Source organism: Sus scrofa, chromosome 15, assembly GCF_000003025.6.
Source record: "Sus scrofa isolate TJ Tabasco breed Duroc chromosome 15, Sscrofa11.1, whole genome shotgun sequence".
NCBI lineage: Eukaryota > Metazoa > Chordata > Mammalia > Artiodactyla > Suidae > Sus > Sus scrofa.
The window spans coordinates 3703979-3721247 of record NC_010457.5 but is presented as its reverse complement, the minus strand read 5'-3'; the positions used below and the strand labels follow the sequence as shown (position 1 = coordinate 3721247).

At 35.2% G+C, this 17269-nt stretch overlaps 1 protein-coding gene across 20 annotated transcripts in view; it reads left to right on the top strand.

Annotated features, from left to right (window-relative positions):
- Positions 1–17269, top strand: part of MBD5 (methyl-CpG binding domain protein 5) — a 446601-nt gene that overhangs the window by 375212 nt on the left and 54120 nt on the right. For all 20 annotated transcript variants that reach the window (XR_002339404.1, XR_002339406.1, XR_002339405.1 and 17 more), the window contains 2 exons: positions 904–1084; positions 5544–7679. Coding sequence is in view for 17 of the 20 variants with exons in the window: in XM_021076106.1 (XP_020931765.1) it covers positions 904–1084; positions 5544–7679 (2317 nt within the window). In the remaining 3 variants the exon portion in view is untranslated. The remainder of the gene's footprint in view (positions 1–903; positions 1085–5543; positions 7680–17269) is intronic.

The window sequence follows — 17269 nt, the reverse complement described above, 5'->3', positions numbered from 1 at the left end:
GGTTAAACATTGCAGAAAATAGTTTACATCCAAGAGTCATTTTCAAAGATTACAAACCTATATTCACATTAAGTATTTCATCAAAACCTCTTTTTGCACCTTTTTATTAGAGGTATACCCATGTTCACTATTTAATTCGGCTGTATTTTCTTTCACTCCTGCTCAGTCTGCAGTGTTATTTTTAGCATCGGTGTTGATAAATCTGCCACAAATATTTCTAAAATCACAAAGCTGAACCCTCTTAGCCAAAAGTAAAACTGTTTTATGCCTTTGCCAGATAAAAATAAAATCATTTTAAATGGTAAAATATTTACCGTAGAAACAGGTCATTTATTCTCTGAATGTCTATAATAGTGCTAATTTTAGAACTAAAGAGTAGTAGACACTTATTCTTTTTTATTTGTTTGTTACCTCATTCCAAAAAATAAAGCATATGAAACAATGTATATACATGATAAATATTTTTTAAATAGAGTAATAGATTTTTTAAATGAATGAACAGGTTGTATTAATATAGCAATAAAATAAAGCCAAAGGAAAAGTTAGCATGAAGCAGTGTCAGATTTTAGGATTTTTTAACTGTACTTCATCTGTTTTTGTACTGTTATAACATCAGGAAGTATCTAAAATTGGGAACATCAGCTACTATACCTTTCCATATATTTATCTTGGCTATCTTAGAATTAGGATAATTTTCATTATTTACTCTGCCACTAAAAAACATGAGTTCAGCAGAAGCATTTATTACATTATATATAAAGTTGCTTTTCTTACATTTAAAAACTTGAGACCGTTTTATTCAGGTTTATGGGTTAATCTGTGCAAAACTTTTTTTTAACAAGGGGATCTTTTTACTTAATATTTTTACAGACATATTTTAAACAAAGGCTGTGCTTTTTCCAGGTGTTTAATTTTGATCCTGGAGCTGCTGTGAAACAGAGAACTGCAGAAGATGTTAAAGCAGATGAAGATGTCACAAAGCTATGCATACATAAAAGAAAAATCATTGCAGTGGCCACACTTCATAAAAGCATGGAAGCCCCACATCCTTCTCTGGTGCTCACCAGTCCCGGAGGAGGAACAAGTATGTAAAATGGTGAAGGGTTTAGGAATTTTCCTCCCTGGCTCCTTTCCTGGGGAAGGAGTCAGTGGAAATCACTTTGCCAAGCATTTTCCAAGTCCACTTTTCAAACGTGCACAGTGCATTTAAAATTATGTATGTTTTATCATTTTACTACAAATAGCAAATTAGTTCTGAAGTTGTCTCCCAGAATTTTCTATCCAAATCATTTATTTAAATGAGCAGAATGAACACTGATTATCACATACAAATGCTGTGCAGGTACATAGACTGTGCTAATAAAAAAAAAATTTTTTTAAAAGTGCCATTGGCTTTTAGGAAGCAGTTGTAGCCTCTTTCCTAGGGCTGTACTGGAACATGTAATATCAAGTCCGAAAAAGCAACTAGCAGTGTTATTCTTTCAGTCATTTAATAGCTGTATATTGAACACCTACTAACAGAAATCACATTGCCATGAATTTTTTATACTTCCATCCAATATACACACGTACTTTCATTTTTTAAAAACGTCAAAGCTGCAGAAAAATTACATGACAAGCTCATTGAGTACCCATGTACCCTTCACCTCGATTTAGTAATTAACATTTTGTTGTTGGAGTTGCAGGTATTGTGACAATTCACCCATATTTCAAAATACATGCATGTTCTTTACATAAACCGCAGTCTAATTATCAGAGTCAGGAAATTTAAAACTGATATAATAGTATTAACTAATATGCAGTTTATATTCATATTTCTCGGTTGTTGTAATTATATTCTTATAGTTTTTTTAGTCCAATGTTTTTTAAAATTAGGATGCAGAGATGGTGTATGTGCAGTTAGTTGACACATTTCTTTATCTACATCACTTCCCCAGTTTTTTAAATCTTTCATAACATTGATATTTTAAAGCGTCTAGGCCAGTTTTATAGAAGTTCCTCAATTTGAATTTGCCTCATTGCTCCCTCATATTTATATTCAGATTAAACACAGTTTGCTAGGAATACTACATAGGTGATGTTATGTCCTCATTAGGAAGCACATAAAGGCAATTTATCCCATATTGATGACATTAAGTTTGATTGCTTGGTTAAAGTTATGTCCATTATTGAGATACATTTTTTTAAACGATGTTTAAAAATTATACTTTGAGGCTGAGGAACTTCTTTTTGTAAGGGCTAGAATATGAGCTCTCCAAAATATTACAATTAACACTTGCATGGTAAATCTGGTTAAAAACCTGGCTGAACACCAAAACATTTGTTTAAGAAGGATAAGTCACACTATTCCTCAGACTTCTGAAAGGTCCCTTCTGTAGTGATCAAAGAAAGCTTTATGGTAGAACTGATTTGAACCAGGGACCTGGAACATGGTAAGATTTAGACAGATAAGGGAAATAAGAAAATCCTTGTCTATAATGAGTACAGCATAGTTAAGGAATGGTGTGGACTCATCTGGCTTGAGTGAAAGATTAAACCTCCATAGGTAAATTGAGACCAAATTGACAGCCTTAGATACAAAGAGGAGCAGTTGTGACACCATAGAGGTCACTAAACATTTACACGTGAAGAGGGCAGGAAGAAGACAGATTTGGCAGTTGTTAGCAGAGAGCTCCTCTCCAATAACCCTCTAACCTTTAAGCTTTAACAGGAATGATCAGAAAAAAATTGCTCCACTAAGGTATGTAAAAAAATATATATATATATTTTAGTGAATTTTTCTTTTTTTTATAAGCTATGTTTTTTTAATTAAAAAAGTACAATTTAAAGATGTTTGGTAGTAATAAATTATTTAAAATTTACTATTATCCTGCAACCTTGCTGTATGTTTTCATTTTTACATCTTACCTTGCACATGTGTGTGCACATACATCTGCCATCTTCATATCATATCATACAGTTTCACCTCTGTCTACAAAGTCTAACTTGGTGCCTTTTTAATCACTGGAGCAGAATCTTGATCTAATTCTTTTACCATACCCTATACATACAAATTTCATTATTAAATTAAAGATAAATATTTATCTAGTGTAGCTATAAAGAGGTATATCTCCATCTCCTTTTAAAATGATATTCTTTGTTGAGTTAATGTCCACTCTTGTACCAACTTCAGACATAGCATTTATTTCAATTTTCAAATGTTAAACTATATTATAAGGTTCAGATTTAAATAATTAAAAGTTAAGAAGACTCATGTAGTAATTTTCACCTCCCTTTATTTTACATGCATAAACATATAACTAGTTTCTGTTTATTCTTTCAAAAGGTCTGTTTGAATATACATGAAAGTACTAGATGGGTGCCTAGCATTTATATTTTCCAACTCTTTAAGAGTTTAGGTCCTAACTTAAACATAACAGCAGCATGACTTTTGTTTGTTTATTTGTTTAGTATTCCTTTTTTTTAAAGATGGTAACTATTTTTCCTCAGTATGGAAGAAATCCTTTCTAAACTGTACCTACTGTCTAAATTCTAGTAAATATAAAAATGACGGTGACTATATTTTTAATCATTGAACTGTAGATAATTATATATAAATAAACAGCAAAAGACACAACTTGGTGGTTTTATTATTAAAGAGGACACAGTTAATCCTATAATAATGCTGGTGATATTAATACAGACAACTGAGTTCTCACTATAAGCATAGTGCCCCAGATATTTTTCGTATATTATTTCTTCAATTACAAACTTGAAAAATCTTTCACAAAAAAATTAATTCAGTTGAGTTTATCTGCTGCAATTCTCTTATATGAATTGTTCTCCATTTTTCATATATTATATCCAAAAATCACTCTATCAAAGAATCTCTACCAGAAACAGAAAGCACATGTTTCCCAGGAAAAATACATATTCACTGCATCCTCTTACTTCTTGATTGCACCCTACCAAGATTTCTGCTTATCTCAGGTTGAGAACCACTGTCTTAAAAATTGTTATGTTATGATTTCATCTGTAACTACCCTGCAGGTAGGAAAAGTATATTTATCTTAAATGTGTAATTATCCGTTTAAGTATACCTCAAATGAATCCAAGTATATACTTGCTAATAGTCTGTAAGAATTGGGATGACCAGTATGTAGTATGAACAGTACCACTTCCATCTGTGCCAGTAATAGGCTCATTAGCATTTTCTCATGGAGCCCAGCTAGAGCTCAGCATCCTTTTTGCCATAGCTTTCTAAGAAGTCCACCACCAATTGATTGGAACTGGCATATGAAACTAGTTTTATTTACCTCCCATGTTTTAAAAGTCACAACTTTATAAAATAGTTAAACATCCTTAGGGGCTAAAAAAAAACAACAACAACCTAGAATTCTGGTTTGATCGAATGAAAATTCTGTATGATTGAACCAGCTTGCTTTTGTTGCCTGTATTCTGTCTGATCTCCAAAAGAACTGAAAGGATTCCAAAAAGCTAGTGAGGGAGCAATGCATTATGTAAAAAGAGAATACTCAATTGGAACCTAGTACTGAAGATTTTTGCCCTCTGACTAAATTTTGCATAAGAATTCTATCCTAATAAAAGAATTGCAATCTTCTACTTAAGTTCGTTGACCAAGGCTGCTTTTACAACAATGACTGGTTAAGGGTAAAAAAGTTGCAGTGTTACAAACTTGATGTGAAGTTAGCAGAATTGTTTAATTTTGCTGTGTTTACTGTTGGTATCACTCCCTTTATGAAAGATTCAGAATCCCATTTACCTAATTCACAAATTTTAAGACTCTTACTCTCACAGTGAAGATTGGGACAAGGAAGAGTTTTTGTGCTGTCTTGAGGTTTTAGTAAGGTTACAGAAACAATTATAGGGTAACAAGTTTTCTGGTGAAAACGGCAATTGATTTAAATCACCCAAGAATGCCACACAGATGATAATTTTCCATTGTAGCTGTGTTCTTTAAAAAATTCAAATCCAAAAGATAGCAACATCATCATTTCCATCTGAGCTGTCAATCCTGATTTGGCATATTATAAATGTTATTAGAATGGCTTGTGTCAGTGTGTACAGATTCAGATCCCCATCCTTTCTCAACAGATATGAGCAAAACAAGCATAATGAGCAGTTATCGAGAACCTTTGGTCAACTAAGGAAGAATGTCATTTTTTCAATCAAAATTTAGTGTAGAATACAGAACTTTTTTTAACTGCAAAAAAGTCAGAGCTTCTCTTTTTTTTTTTTTTTTTTTTAATAGCCACACCCACAGCACATGGAAGTTCCTGGGCCAGGGATTGAATCTGAGCCACAGCTGCAGCAACACCAGATCCTTTTAACCCACTGTGCCAGGCCAGGGACTGAACCCACAGCTCTGCAGAGACCCAAGCCACTGCAGTCATATTCTGTGCTACAGCAGGAACTCCAAGAGTCATAGCTTCTGTTTGCAGATGCTCTCCCTTTCTCATTTTCTCCTTTTTTTCCCTCCTTCCATCCTAACACAAACAAAATGAGACTACTAACAGAATTTTTTTTTTTCTCTTTCACATCAGATGCAACTCCAGTAGTACCTTCACGGGCCGCAACTCCAAGATCTGCAAGAAATAAATCTCATGAAGGAATTACAAATTCTGTAATGCCTGAATGTAAGAATCCTTTCAAGTTAATGATTGGATCATCAAATGCCATGGGAAGGCTATATGTACAAGAACTGCCTGGAAGCCAGCAACAAGAACTCCACCCTGTCTACCCCCGGCAAAGATTGGGCAGCAGCGAACACGGACAGAAATCTCCATTCCGTGGCAGCCATGGAGGCCTGCCCAGCCCAGCGTCATCAGGTTCCCAGATATATGGAGATGGCTCAATCTCTCCAAGGACTGACCCACTTGGAAGCCCTGATGTTTTCACAAGAAGTAATCCTGGTTTTCATGGAGCTCCCAATTCCAGTCCTATTCACCTGAATAGGACTCCTCTTTCTCCACCTTCAGTAATGCTACATGGTTCTCCTATACAGTCATCTTGTGCAATGGCTGGAAGGACTAATATACCTCTTTCCCCAACCTTGACTACAAAGAGTCCAGTAATGAAAAAACCAATGTGTAATTTTTCAACTAATATGGAAATACCACGAGCAATGTTTCACCACAAACCACCCCAAGGCCCACCTCCCCCTCCTCCACCTTCTTGTGCTCTTCAGAAAAAGCCATTAACATCCGAAAAAGATCCACTTGGCATTCTTGACCCTATTCCTAGTAAACCGATGAATCAGAACCCTGTTATCATTAATCCAACTAGTTTCCATTCAAATGTCCACTCTCAGGTACCTGTGATGAATGTAAGCATGCCTCCTGCTGTTGTTCCTTTGCCAAGTAATCTCCCTTTGCCAACTGTAAAACCTGGTCACATGAATCATGGGAGTCATGTACAGAGAGTTCAGCATTCAGCTTCAACCTCCCTGTCCCCTTCTCCAGTGACATCCCCAGTGCACATGATGGGGACTGGAATTGGAAGGATTGAGGCATCGCCCCAAAGATCACGCTCATCTTCCACATCATCAGATCACGGAAATTTCATGATGCCACCTCTAGGACCCCAGGCCACGTGTAGTGGTATTAAGGTTCCACCCAGGTCACCAAGGTCAACGATAGGGTCCCCAAGGCCATCAATGCCATCAAGCCCTTCTACCAAGTCCGATGGACATCATCAGTACAAGGATATCCCTAACCCATTAATTGCTGGAATGAGTAATGTACTAAATACCCCAAGCAGTGCAGCTTTTCCTACTGCATCTGCCGGAAGTGGTTCTGTAAAGAGTCAGCCTGGTTTGCTGGGAATGCCTTTAAATCAGATCTTGAACCAGCACAATGCTGCCTCCTTTCCAGCAAGTAGTTTACTCTCAGCAGCAGCCAAAGCACAGCTAGCAAATCAAAACAAACTTGCTGGTAACAACAGTAGCAGCAGTAGCAATTCTGGAGCTGTTGCTGGCAGTGGCAACACTGAAGGACATAGCACTTTAAACACCATGTTCCCTCCTACTGCCAACATGCTTCTCCCAACAGGTGAAGGGCAAAGTGGTCGAGCAGCACTAAGAGATAAGCTGATGTCTCAGCAAAAAGACTCATTGCGAAAAAGAAAACAGCCACCTACCACAGTGTTGAGTTTGCTCAGACAGTCTCAAATGGATAGTTCTGCAGTTCCTAAACCTGGACCCGACTTGCTAAGGAAGCAGGGTCAGGGATCGTTTCCCATCAGTTCCATGTCTCAGTTACTACAGTCTATGAGTTGTCAAAGCTCTCACTTGAGTAGCAATAGTACCCCGGGTTGTGGGGGCTCAAATACTGCTTTGCCTTGCTCTGCTAACCAGCTGCATTTTACAGATCCCAGTATGAACTCCACTGTTCTTCAGAATTCACTGACACAGAACATACCTTTAAGAGGGGAAGCCGTGCACTGCCACAATGCAAACACTAACTTTGTTCACAGTAACAGTCCAGTCCCAAACCACCATCTTGCAGGTTTAATCAATCAGATTCAGGCTAGCGGGAACTGTGGGATGCTCAGTCAGTCGGGCATGGCTTTAGGAAATTCATTACATCCCAACCCACCTCAGTCAAGAATTTCAACGTCCTCCACTCCAGTGATACCAAACAGCATTGTTAGCAGCTATAATCAAACAAGTTCTGAAGCAGGTATGGTTTTATTAGAAAAAAGTACCCAAAGGTACTAAACTTTTATACATTTTTTAAAATTTGTACCAAAATATTTATTATGATAAGAAATGATCCTTTCCCCCATTGTGAAATTCTCATCATTTCTTTAGTATTTATAATTTTATTTACAGAACGCTAGGGATTTGTCTTTTAGAAAAAGTAACAGCCATGAGGATTCCATGTGTTTCCGTTTTTTGTTGTCAATCTGTGTCATTTTGAATTTTGTTCGACTTTTAGTTGGTTATATAACCATTGGACTCTAAACTACAAAAGAAGCCATAGAAGGCAGGATTTCCTGGTTCGTGAGACATGTACTTGGTCTATGCCAATACATAGGCCATTTCCCCTAGCTTTTGTTTGTATTCAGGTAAATGAAGCTCAACTTGGAAAACCCAAAAAGGCAAAAATAAATGGATTTTTTGTTTTTGCTGCTGACCAGAAATAGGTAATGGATAGGAAAAGGTAACTAGAAGTTGTATGAAGTAGAAAGCTGTCTTCTAATGTGTTTTCTTATCCTAGTTTGCTATCCTTTATTATTATTTGTTTGAAAAAAATTCAAAAATGGATATTGGCTACTCCCTTTTTTAAAAAGGTGATAATTTAAGTTTTCTAATAAAAAAGGCTTGAAAACCTGATTTCCAGAATTTTTGATCTTGAAATTATTTTGCAATTTTCTTGTAGAACTAAACCCTTATTTTTACCATTGACGTTATTGTATCTCTTTGTCCACTATTAATGAAGGAGACAAATTTACTTAAAAGTAGACACATTAGAAAGAACTGTATTTTGTTCAGTAGAGTCCTCAGAAATTGTTATGGAAAACTGTAAAGAAGCACTAAAGAGATAAATTCATTGATACTTAAGAAAATTTGACCATGAAAATTTTAGAAAGAATACCCTAAGCCCCAAACTAATGATATGAGATGTTGATGGGAAATGACAGGAAGGAAATAAAAGATGATTGTAGAGATATTATTATTCAGATATGAAAACAGTGGGCTTTTAAAACCAGATTGCTGTTGGAAATGAGAAAACTGGTGAGGCTTTTAATAATAAGCTATTGTGTATCTATATAGAGACTGTATTACCCACCATGCTGGAAAAGCAGTATGACCTACATGTCTTTGTTGCTGATAGTAAAATCAAGTTTTTTCCTACCTGGTGTCACTACTCATACCTGCCATTCTCCACAACTTGTGTTATATGTTATGTTTTGATGTCAGTATTTAATGAAGAATTGTTCATTGACCTCTTGTGTTAAAAAGAGTATGAGGTGAAGAAGATAATTGAAATGATTAGTGCCTTCTTGATATTCTTAGTCTAAGGAATCTCATGAAACTATTTTTTTATGTGTTTAACAGGATCCTTATTCCAAAGAGGCTTCCAGCTTTTCAGTGACTCATATTCCATTTTAGATAATTCCAAACAAATGAAAATTTAATCTTATGCATTTAGCAGATTAAAGTTACATAAAATCGTAAACTATTTAAGAATACATTCTATTTATTAAGCATACCTTCAATTATTTTAATGAGATATTGTTAGTCTCACTGTATTATATCTTTAAGTTTTGATACCCCCTTACCTCAACTTAGTTTTTTTCAGGTCTAAGTCATATTGCAAAGTATAGGTATTTTATTAATGATGTATTTTAATTTATCTATAATGGAAAAGACCAACATTTATTTATATTCTTGTTTCTTTGGATTGTCAAGTTTAGACTTATTTTATACAGTCTTGGACATGTGCTTTCTTGTTCCATACATCTCTGTAAAATATTGGATCTGGATTGCCAGTGCTGGGAGTGTCAAAACACACATGTTGAAAATTTATTAATATAAGAAAAGAATTAGCATATAAATAGCTAAAAGGGATGAGAATAAATGTCTAGTAATGATGTGGATGTGACCAATCATGTGTAAGCTAACAGAAAGCATATGCTTGATAAAAGTCTAGGTCAGTAAGAATTTTTTAAAGTATTAAACCTAATAAAATTAAATACTAATTAATGTATATAGATCTGATGTGTAGCTGATAATAAAAATGGGTAGATTTACTAATTAATATAACTTTTGATGAGCTGAATATTGAATAGGTCTCTAATATCATGTTTCTTTTAGATACACAGTGAACTGTGTCTGCTGGATGTACTGTCATTATAATTGCTTAGCCTAAATATTTATTTTCACTAACATTTATTCATCCATCAAATAAACACTAAAGCCAGGAATTCAGAGTGAGACAGCTATCTCTTTAAGTTTTTCTAGGTATTCCTAGCATACCAGTTAGAAGAAAGACACATTCTTAAAAGTGTTACTTACAGCTGTCATTGAGAACCTGTGATGTGCTAGGTGATTTACCTATATTATTTCTAATTTGTGCAGTTTTCCAAAGTATATGATATTCTTGCCCTCATTTTATGGATGAGTAGACTGAGCCTCAGAGAGCCTGAATAACTGTTGAAGATCATGCATAACTGAATTAGGATTTGAACTCAGGTTCATCTGATTCTAAAATCCATTTTCTCCCCAGCTGCACAAGTTCTTCATCTGAAACAGTTGTCAAAAATACTATTTTCACTTTCACATCTTTAAAAATATCCAACAGATAGTGAATTAAAGCACATCGATGCATGTTAGAAACCACACTTGTAAACTTCTGATGCACTTTTAGACAAAAGTCAAGTTATTTTGCCTTCTCTCTTTGGACTCTAATATCTTAATATATAGTAATTAGGATGTTTGTGTCAGTGCAGATGAAATGTCCACAGCATCAAAAGCCCCTCATTTGTGAATCACATTTGGTAACCTTTATTTAAGTGAATTCATGTCACCTTACTTATTCAGATAAGAATGGGTTTCCTAGTGAGTAAGGTGTCAGTAGACCTTTGAAGGAGGTGACTATGCATATGCTAGTCCTGCCATTCCAAAAATGATAGCAGAGTGAGGATGAAAGAAACCCTCAGGTAACATGGCCCAACTCTTCCTTGTTAAGTAGGGGAGCCTGAACAGAACACAAGTGACCTCCTACTCAGTGCCTTTTTTCCACTCTCCTAAGCCGCAGCTCAAAAATGTTATATATTAAGACCTCAGTTTGGACCAGAAATCACTCTGAAAATGTTTGATTTGTTTGGTTATTTGTTTTCAAAAACTTCTTTTAAAGAGAGTTTTTTTATCATAAACAATTCAAATATTCATTTTTAGGCCTATATGTAAATATTCCATAAAACATACTTAAAATTTATTACACCTCCCATATGAGAATTGGAAGCAAAGATAGTTTAAAAAAAAAAGAAAACAGGAGTTCCTGTCTTGGTGCAGTGGTTAACAAATCCGACTAGGAACCATGAGGTTGCAGGTTCTATCCCTGGCCTTGCTCAGTGGGTTAAGGATCCGGCGTTGCTGTGAGCTGTGGTGTAGGTTGCAGACACAGCTCGGATCCTGCATTGCTGTGGCTCTGGTGTAGGCTGGCGGCTACAGCTCCGATTCGACCCCGGCCTGGGAACCTCCATATGCTGTGGAAAGCGGCCCTAGAAAAGGCAGAAAGACCGCCCCCAAGAAAAAAGAAAACAGGTGAAAGATATGAAACACTTAGAAAACATTTTTAAAACTTAAGAATATATAGGTTTTTTCAGTTCTGTTTGGTGTTTTGCCTTTCCACTAAAGCTCTCTACACACTTTGCGTTGTAAAGTTTCAGATTTCCATTAGCCTTTTGGATATAAAATTACAAATAAAGTTTAAAATTCCCATGGAACATATTTAGAAAATGACCAGTAGGATTCTTGGTGACATTCCTCAAGTTGTAGAGCAAAGCTCTGGTGGATCTGGCAACCAAACCCCAATCAGCTCCTGATTCTCAGTCTAAACAAATTGCTGAATGCAGGTATGTTCTGAAATCCATCAATAGTGTACATTTAATCAGTTTATTAAAGTGAGATAAGTTTCAGCACTTAAGTGGTTTCAGCACATGTTCTCTGGTGTTTTGGTTCAGGAAGGAATTCAAAATCGAGTGCCCCTGAATGGCAGATTTCATCAGGCCCACCTTTCCTCCATCCTCTGACTAGTGCCTACCTGTTTAGCATAGAACAAAAACACACATGCCAGTGACTCTGACCTCTACAGAGGACCCAGCCAGGTCTGTGTCCACATGACAACCCATCCTTCCATTGCCGTATGGGTTTTCACAATTTTCAAAGAACGAAAAAGATTTGGACTATTCTGTCAACCAACTTAATAATTGAACCTCACCTTCCTCCAATATTATAAAGTCATTAAATATAACTTTTTCACCTTAAAATGCCTTTTATGTTCTCTTTTTTTTCCTAATAAAAGACAGTTAATTAACTCTTCTAAATACATGAAAATATAGTCCTCTGAAGAGGCAGAGTATGAGTTTGTACCAGAAGAGAAAATAATTCAGTCATTTATTTGCCTTAACTTTTAAGGATATACATTAACTAACAAGAATATAAATAAACCTATGAATAAATATATGCTCATGGATATTTTTATATATATATTTATTTTTTACTCTGGAAAAGAAAGTATTTTCTTTGAGCACAAAATGCATTTGGTTGAAACTCAGTGCAGCCACTGATGTGGTAGGTATAAGAAAATTAAATAGAGACTACAAAAGAACACTTTGGATAAAATACTGCAAAATATAAGCTTGGTTTCTTGGTTCTATGTATTTATTTCATAACATGCCAGTAAAGAAAATAAAGGGAAATTGTCCTTCCCTTCATTTGAGGTTATAGGTGCAAAAAGATGATGGGATAAAAATGCTCCAGGGCGGATTATTCTATATGTTAGCTCTCAGAATATGGGATGTTTGTGTGGAAATAATCTTCTAGTCTTATATTGACTTGTTGTAGAGCGAAGAAAGGTAGAGGTCCCTTTAAGCTTGTGACTGAATTGATGATAGTCTCTATTGGAGGTATTTCCACCTAAGTTTTTAAATGCCTTGATTTTATCCCTCATCTGATTGATACACAGGCTTCTAGGTTGAAAGTTGCCTTCTGCTCTTGTTTTTTAACCAAATACCAAAACTATTAAATTCTTGATTATATGATAACAATCTATGTCTATTCCTTTAGTTTAAATTTTTGCAAAATGAGCCATTTATTTGCTGTAAGATATTTTTACAAGTGACAATGTCTTGCTGTTTAAGAAAGTTGCCTAATATCAGGGTTACACCACTTGCTTTGTTTACATCTTCCAGGTTAATTGTTTCCTCTTGTACAGAAAAAGGAGTTAAAAGATGTTTGACGAGTCTATGTAATCAAAGGTGATAACAGAACTAGAGTGGTGTGATATGTTTGCTGATTCAATGATCTATTTTGTACCTTTTAAGAAATAAATTGCCCCAGTGTGCAAATTGGGAGAATTTTATTCTATTACAATACACTAAGCTCACTTATAAAATCACTAGAAATCCTTCCGTTCTCTAGGAGATGCCTAAGCTATTATTTACTAAAACTCAAGTGGTCTAAAAACGTCGAAGTAGCTTTTAAAAGTGCCCAAATTCTCAGCAGTAATGTTAACTCTACAAAAATTTGACTCATTAAAAATAATGCTTAAAAATATTCCATCAAAATAGATTTCATTTCCACGTGCCTGTAGTACTAAATAAATAAGTAGTTCTACCTTCTAGGAACTTATATCAAACAATATTGGTGCCAAAGAAGCAATGAGTAGAGCAAAATTATTCTCTTAAGAGTTAGGAGTCTTGCAGATTCAAAGTAACAACCCACCCTTTTTCACAATAAGAATGGAACTAGACAAACAAATCTGGAGGAGTTGCTGAGATACTCCTGGGGTAGGAACTAATCCAGGGAAACTTGAGTTATCTGTCCAAGACCTGTGGGTACAGGTATAAGAGAGAGTATCACAGATGCCCTGGAGCAGGGCTCCTGTGCTACCCAACTCCACAGGGACATCTCCCACACTCTAAGTCTCATAAATACGCTTCCTGGAGCATGGCTCCACAGACCATCCCCCACAGACTTGAGCAACTGAGAGGCCTGATCCTAAAGCACTGTTTTTCAAACTTTCACTTCTAACCACAGCAAGAAATGAACTTCTCCAGTTCACTGGAGATAGGTTTTTAATGTACAGCCAATAAAAGTTTCCTGAAAAAAATACTGCATGTGATGCTCTCTGACATTTTTTATCCCATTCTGTATCTTATCCTTATTCTGTATCTTTTTTTTTTTATGACATTCATGACCCACTGAAATGATTTTATCAACTGCTAACAGAACATGACCCAGCACTCACATATATAAGTTAACGGAAACAGTTTCCACAAAATAATATCCTAGCTATGCAAGGTACTCTTTTTCTTTTCTATTTCACTTATCAAAATATACTAGCTGGACATACTAAATTGATTTTACAACCCCAGATAGGTCTAAACACTGCCTTAGAATATTCATGAGATAATTAACTCAGTAAATATTTATTGAGCACCTAGTATGTGCTATGCTCTGTTTTAGCACTGAGATAAAATAGTATACAATGGAAGGATACAAAGTTAACTGTGTTAATAATCTAGAAATCAGTTTGCTCTGCTCATTGAACAAAATGAGATAAACTTCCAGTTGGAATATTGATAGATGGATCATTTTAATTGTTATTCTAGCATATTCAGAGAACAGAAATCCTACCAAGCAAGAGACTTAACCTTTGCTCAGCATTTGTTTACTTACAGTAAATATTAAGAAAAAATGTGATAAGCGTTCGTTAAAAAAAAAACTTTTGTTACTTGAGAAACAGTGAAAAATCTCAAACATTTTTTCATTTCAGCAGTCTCCAGAGTAATTCTTTGTGTTAATAAAGGAAGCAGAAATGATCAGTAGTAAAACACCTTTTTTTTTTTTAACGTGACCCATTACCCCATAAGACTGGCCACCTCGATACAGTCATAACCACTCAGACCTCGTATTCCAAGATTCAAGCTGTGTCCTTTCCACTGTTTCCTCTTCCCTGGGAGACTGGCCCTGTTGAGGGTGGCGAGTATTTCCTCAGATACCACCACTGACCCCTTCCCCCTCTTATTTTTCTTCTAAGTGTGTTGGTTTTGGGCCCCTCCCTCCCTTCCTTGTGAAGAACAAATAGCCACTGGTCCCTAGGGCTTCCTGCCTACTTCTGGTAAAGGAATGCTAGGAATTTACATCAGGATCCAAGGCACAAAGATAGAGATTGGTGTATTTTTGTAAACATGTATTACCATGCCATTACTAAGGCTTGGGAAAATAATGTCTTGTTGGAAGATCCAGACTTCTCATAAAAGTTACCTTTCAATTTTTTAAATCAATTCTTTAAATATAAAAAATTGTACTATTTCCATGGGATTGAAAAGTGAATTATATTTATTAGACTCACTTGGACATGATATTTTCTCTTGTCTCTAGAAGCATTCATTTTTATTAAGGATTGCCATTGACCGTGTTTGCAATTAAAGTACTGTTACCAAAGCAAATGATAAAGGTCAAATAGTGAAGGAGTGCTTTCTATATGATGTATTTCTTACGTTCCTGAATTTTACGGATAAAAATCAGTATTTGGGCATATCAATTTAGAAGGAGATTTCTAGCATTATGTAGTATTTATTCAGAATTGGAGCTATAGATCTAACTGGCATAATGAAATTTTAAAAGCACCTATTGGCCCATTTGGAATGAGTTTTATGCCCTCTCTTGTATGTACACAAAGACATGTACAATATTATTAATATTTAAAGGCTGACTATAAAAGAGCTTAGCATAACATGAACAATGACGTTTCTCAAAGAATGCTGGTAACAAAGAGAAATCTAAAGATGAGGACATTACTTTCGCTTCGAAGAGCAGTTTTTAGAAACATCTCAAAAATGACATTTAGTAATATGAAAATATCCATTAAAAAATCCTAAAATATTACTGATGCTATTTTCTGTATACGCGCACATATACAGGTACACACACATCATAAATTATGTGTGTGTGAAGAATACTTCTTGTCTAGAAATCTACCCCACTAGAGAAGCTACCACTGTTGTTTCCTCATTGTACTGGACCATACTTTCAGCCTCTGATTGGGTAGGCACGTGATCTCATACCAGGAAAGTTTATTTGGGTGGCTTTCCAGTCTTCTTTCCTACTTCTTTAAAAGTAGAAAAAACAATGAGAAAAAGAAATTATGCCAGTTCATGGTGCTGCTGGCTGGTGTGAAATAATTTTTTCCAATGAAAGGACGTCTCCAACTTAGTAACTTATTCCAGATTCCCAGCTGCCTTTTGGTTATTTAACTGCTAAATGTTTAGAGCATAGTTTGCTTTGTTAAAAACTCTTAAAAAAATAAAAAAAAAAAAAAAACCTCTCTCCTTCATTAGATTAAGCACAAAACATCTTGGCTGCCAAAAAGAAAAAAAAAAAAAAAAAAAATCAGCTTAAGAAAACATTTAAAAAAATTTTTCCCCACATGGTTCAACAGACCATAGTGGGATTTTTTTTTTTTTTGAAGATTGCTAATGTTTCTTATTCTTTATTTAAATTTACAAAAATAATAGAAATAATGTAAAAGTCTATGATGTAAATTAGTTTTTTTTTTATTTTTTTAAATCTTTATGTGGAACTATGAAGTAGAATCACTGGAAAATGCCTGTTCAAGATTAAGTGGTTCAGAAATAAGCAATTTACAATTTCCCTCCAACTATGAAACTTCAGGGTCCTCTTTCAATGACCTCAAGTATTAATGAGTGACTTTAAGAACTCAAAGTACTTTGGGATGGACTTCTTCCTCTGTAAGATTGTTTTAACTCTCTGGAACACTTGGAAGTCTTCTAAAGTAACTTGTCATCTTCTAACCATCTCCTTTCCGGCAACCCTTATTTCCTGGCATTGGACCAATACTCTGGAGAGTCGGTTTTCATTTTCTTCACAGAGGAATAGGATTCTGTCCTACACATACACACTTGTCTCACACACACAGTATCAAATGAGCTGATTTGTAGAAGTTGAATGCACATTTTACAATCTTAATAGGTTGATTCAACCAATGTTTTTTTTGAATGCCAACCTTGTGTTAAAGACTCAGATCTTGGAAGTGCAGAGGGAAGTAAGAAATGGTCCTTGCCTTGAATGGTTCAGAAAGATGATTTTAAATTTCTTCACTGATTGTCTAAGACAGCAGGTTAGCTACGAGTAGGACAGCTGGGGTGTATAGAAAAGGTGTGTGTGCAATATTTTCAGTCATATTTCTCTGTTTTGAGGATACCTAGGACTCTATTATCCTCCATGCACTTTATTATCTCCTTGTCTTTTTTAAAAATTACTTTCCTTCTACTTCAAAACCCTTTCTATCTCCTTTTCTACTCTCAAATCCCAGATTAAATGTTATGACTTGCTTAGTTTTTCCTGACACCTTCATTTTTATAAGTGTCCCCTTGTTATGTACCAGCTATAGTTCTTAGCCAGTACATAACAGGTACAATATAGTTCACATTGTCTTGTTATACAAGCTATATGAAAAGACCTTTAAAATTTCCTGGTTCATAATAAGCTTGCAATAAATGTGTATTTGAGAGA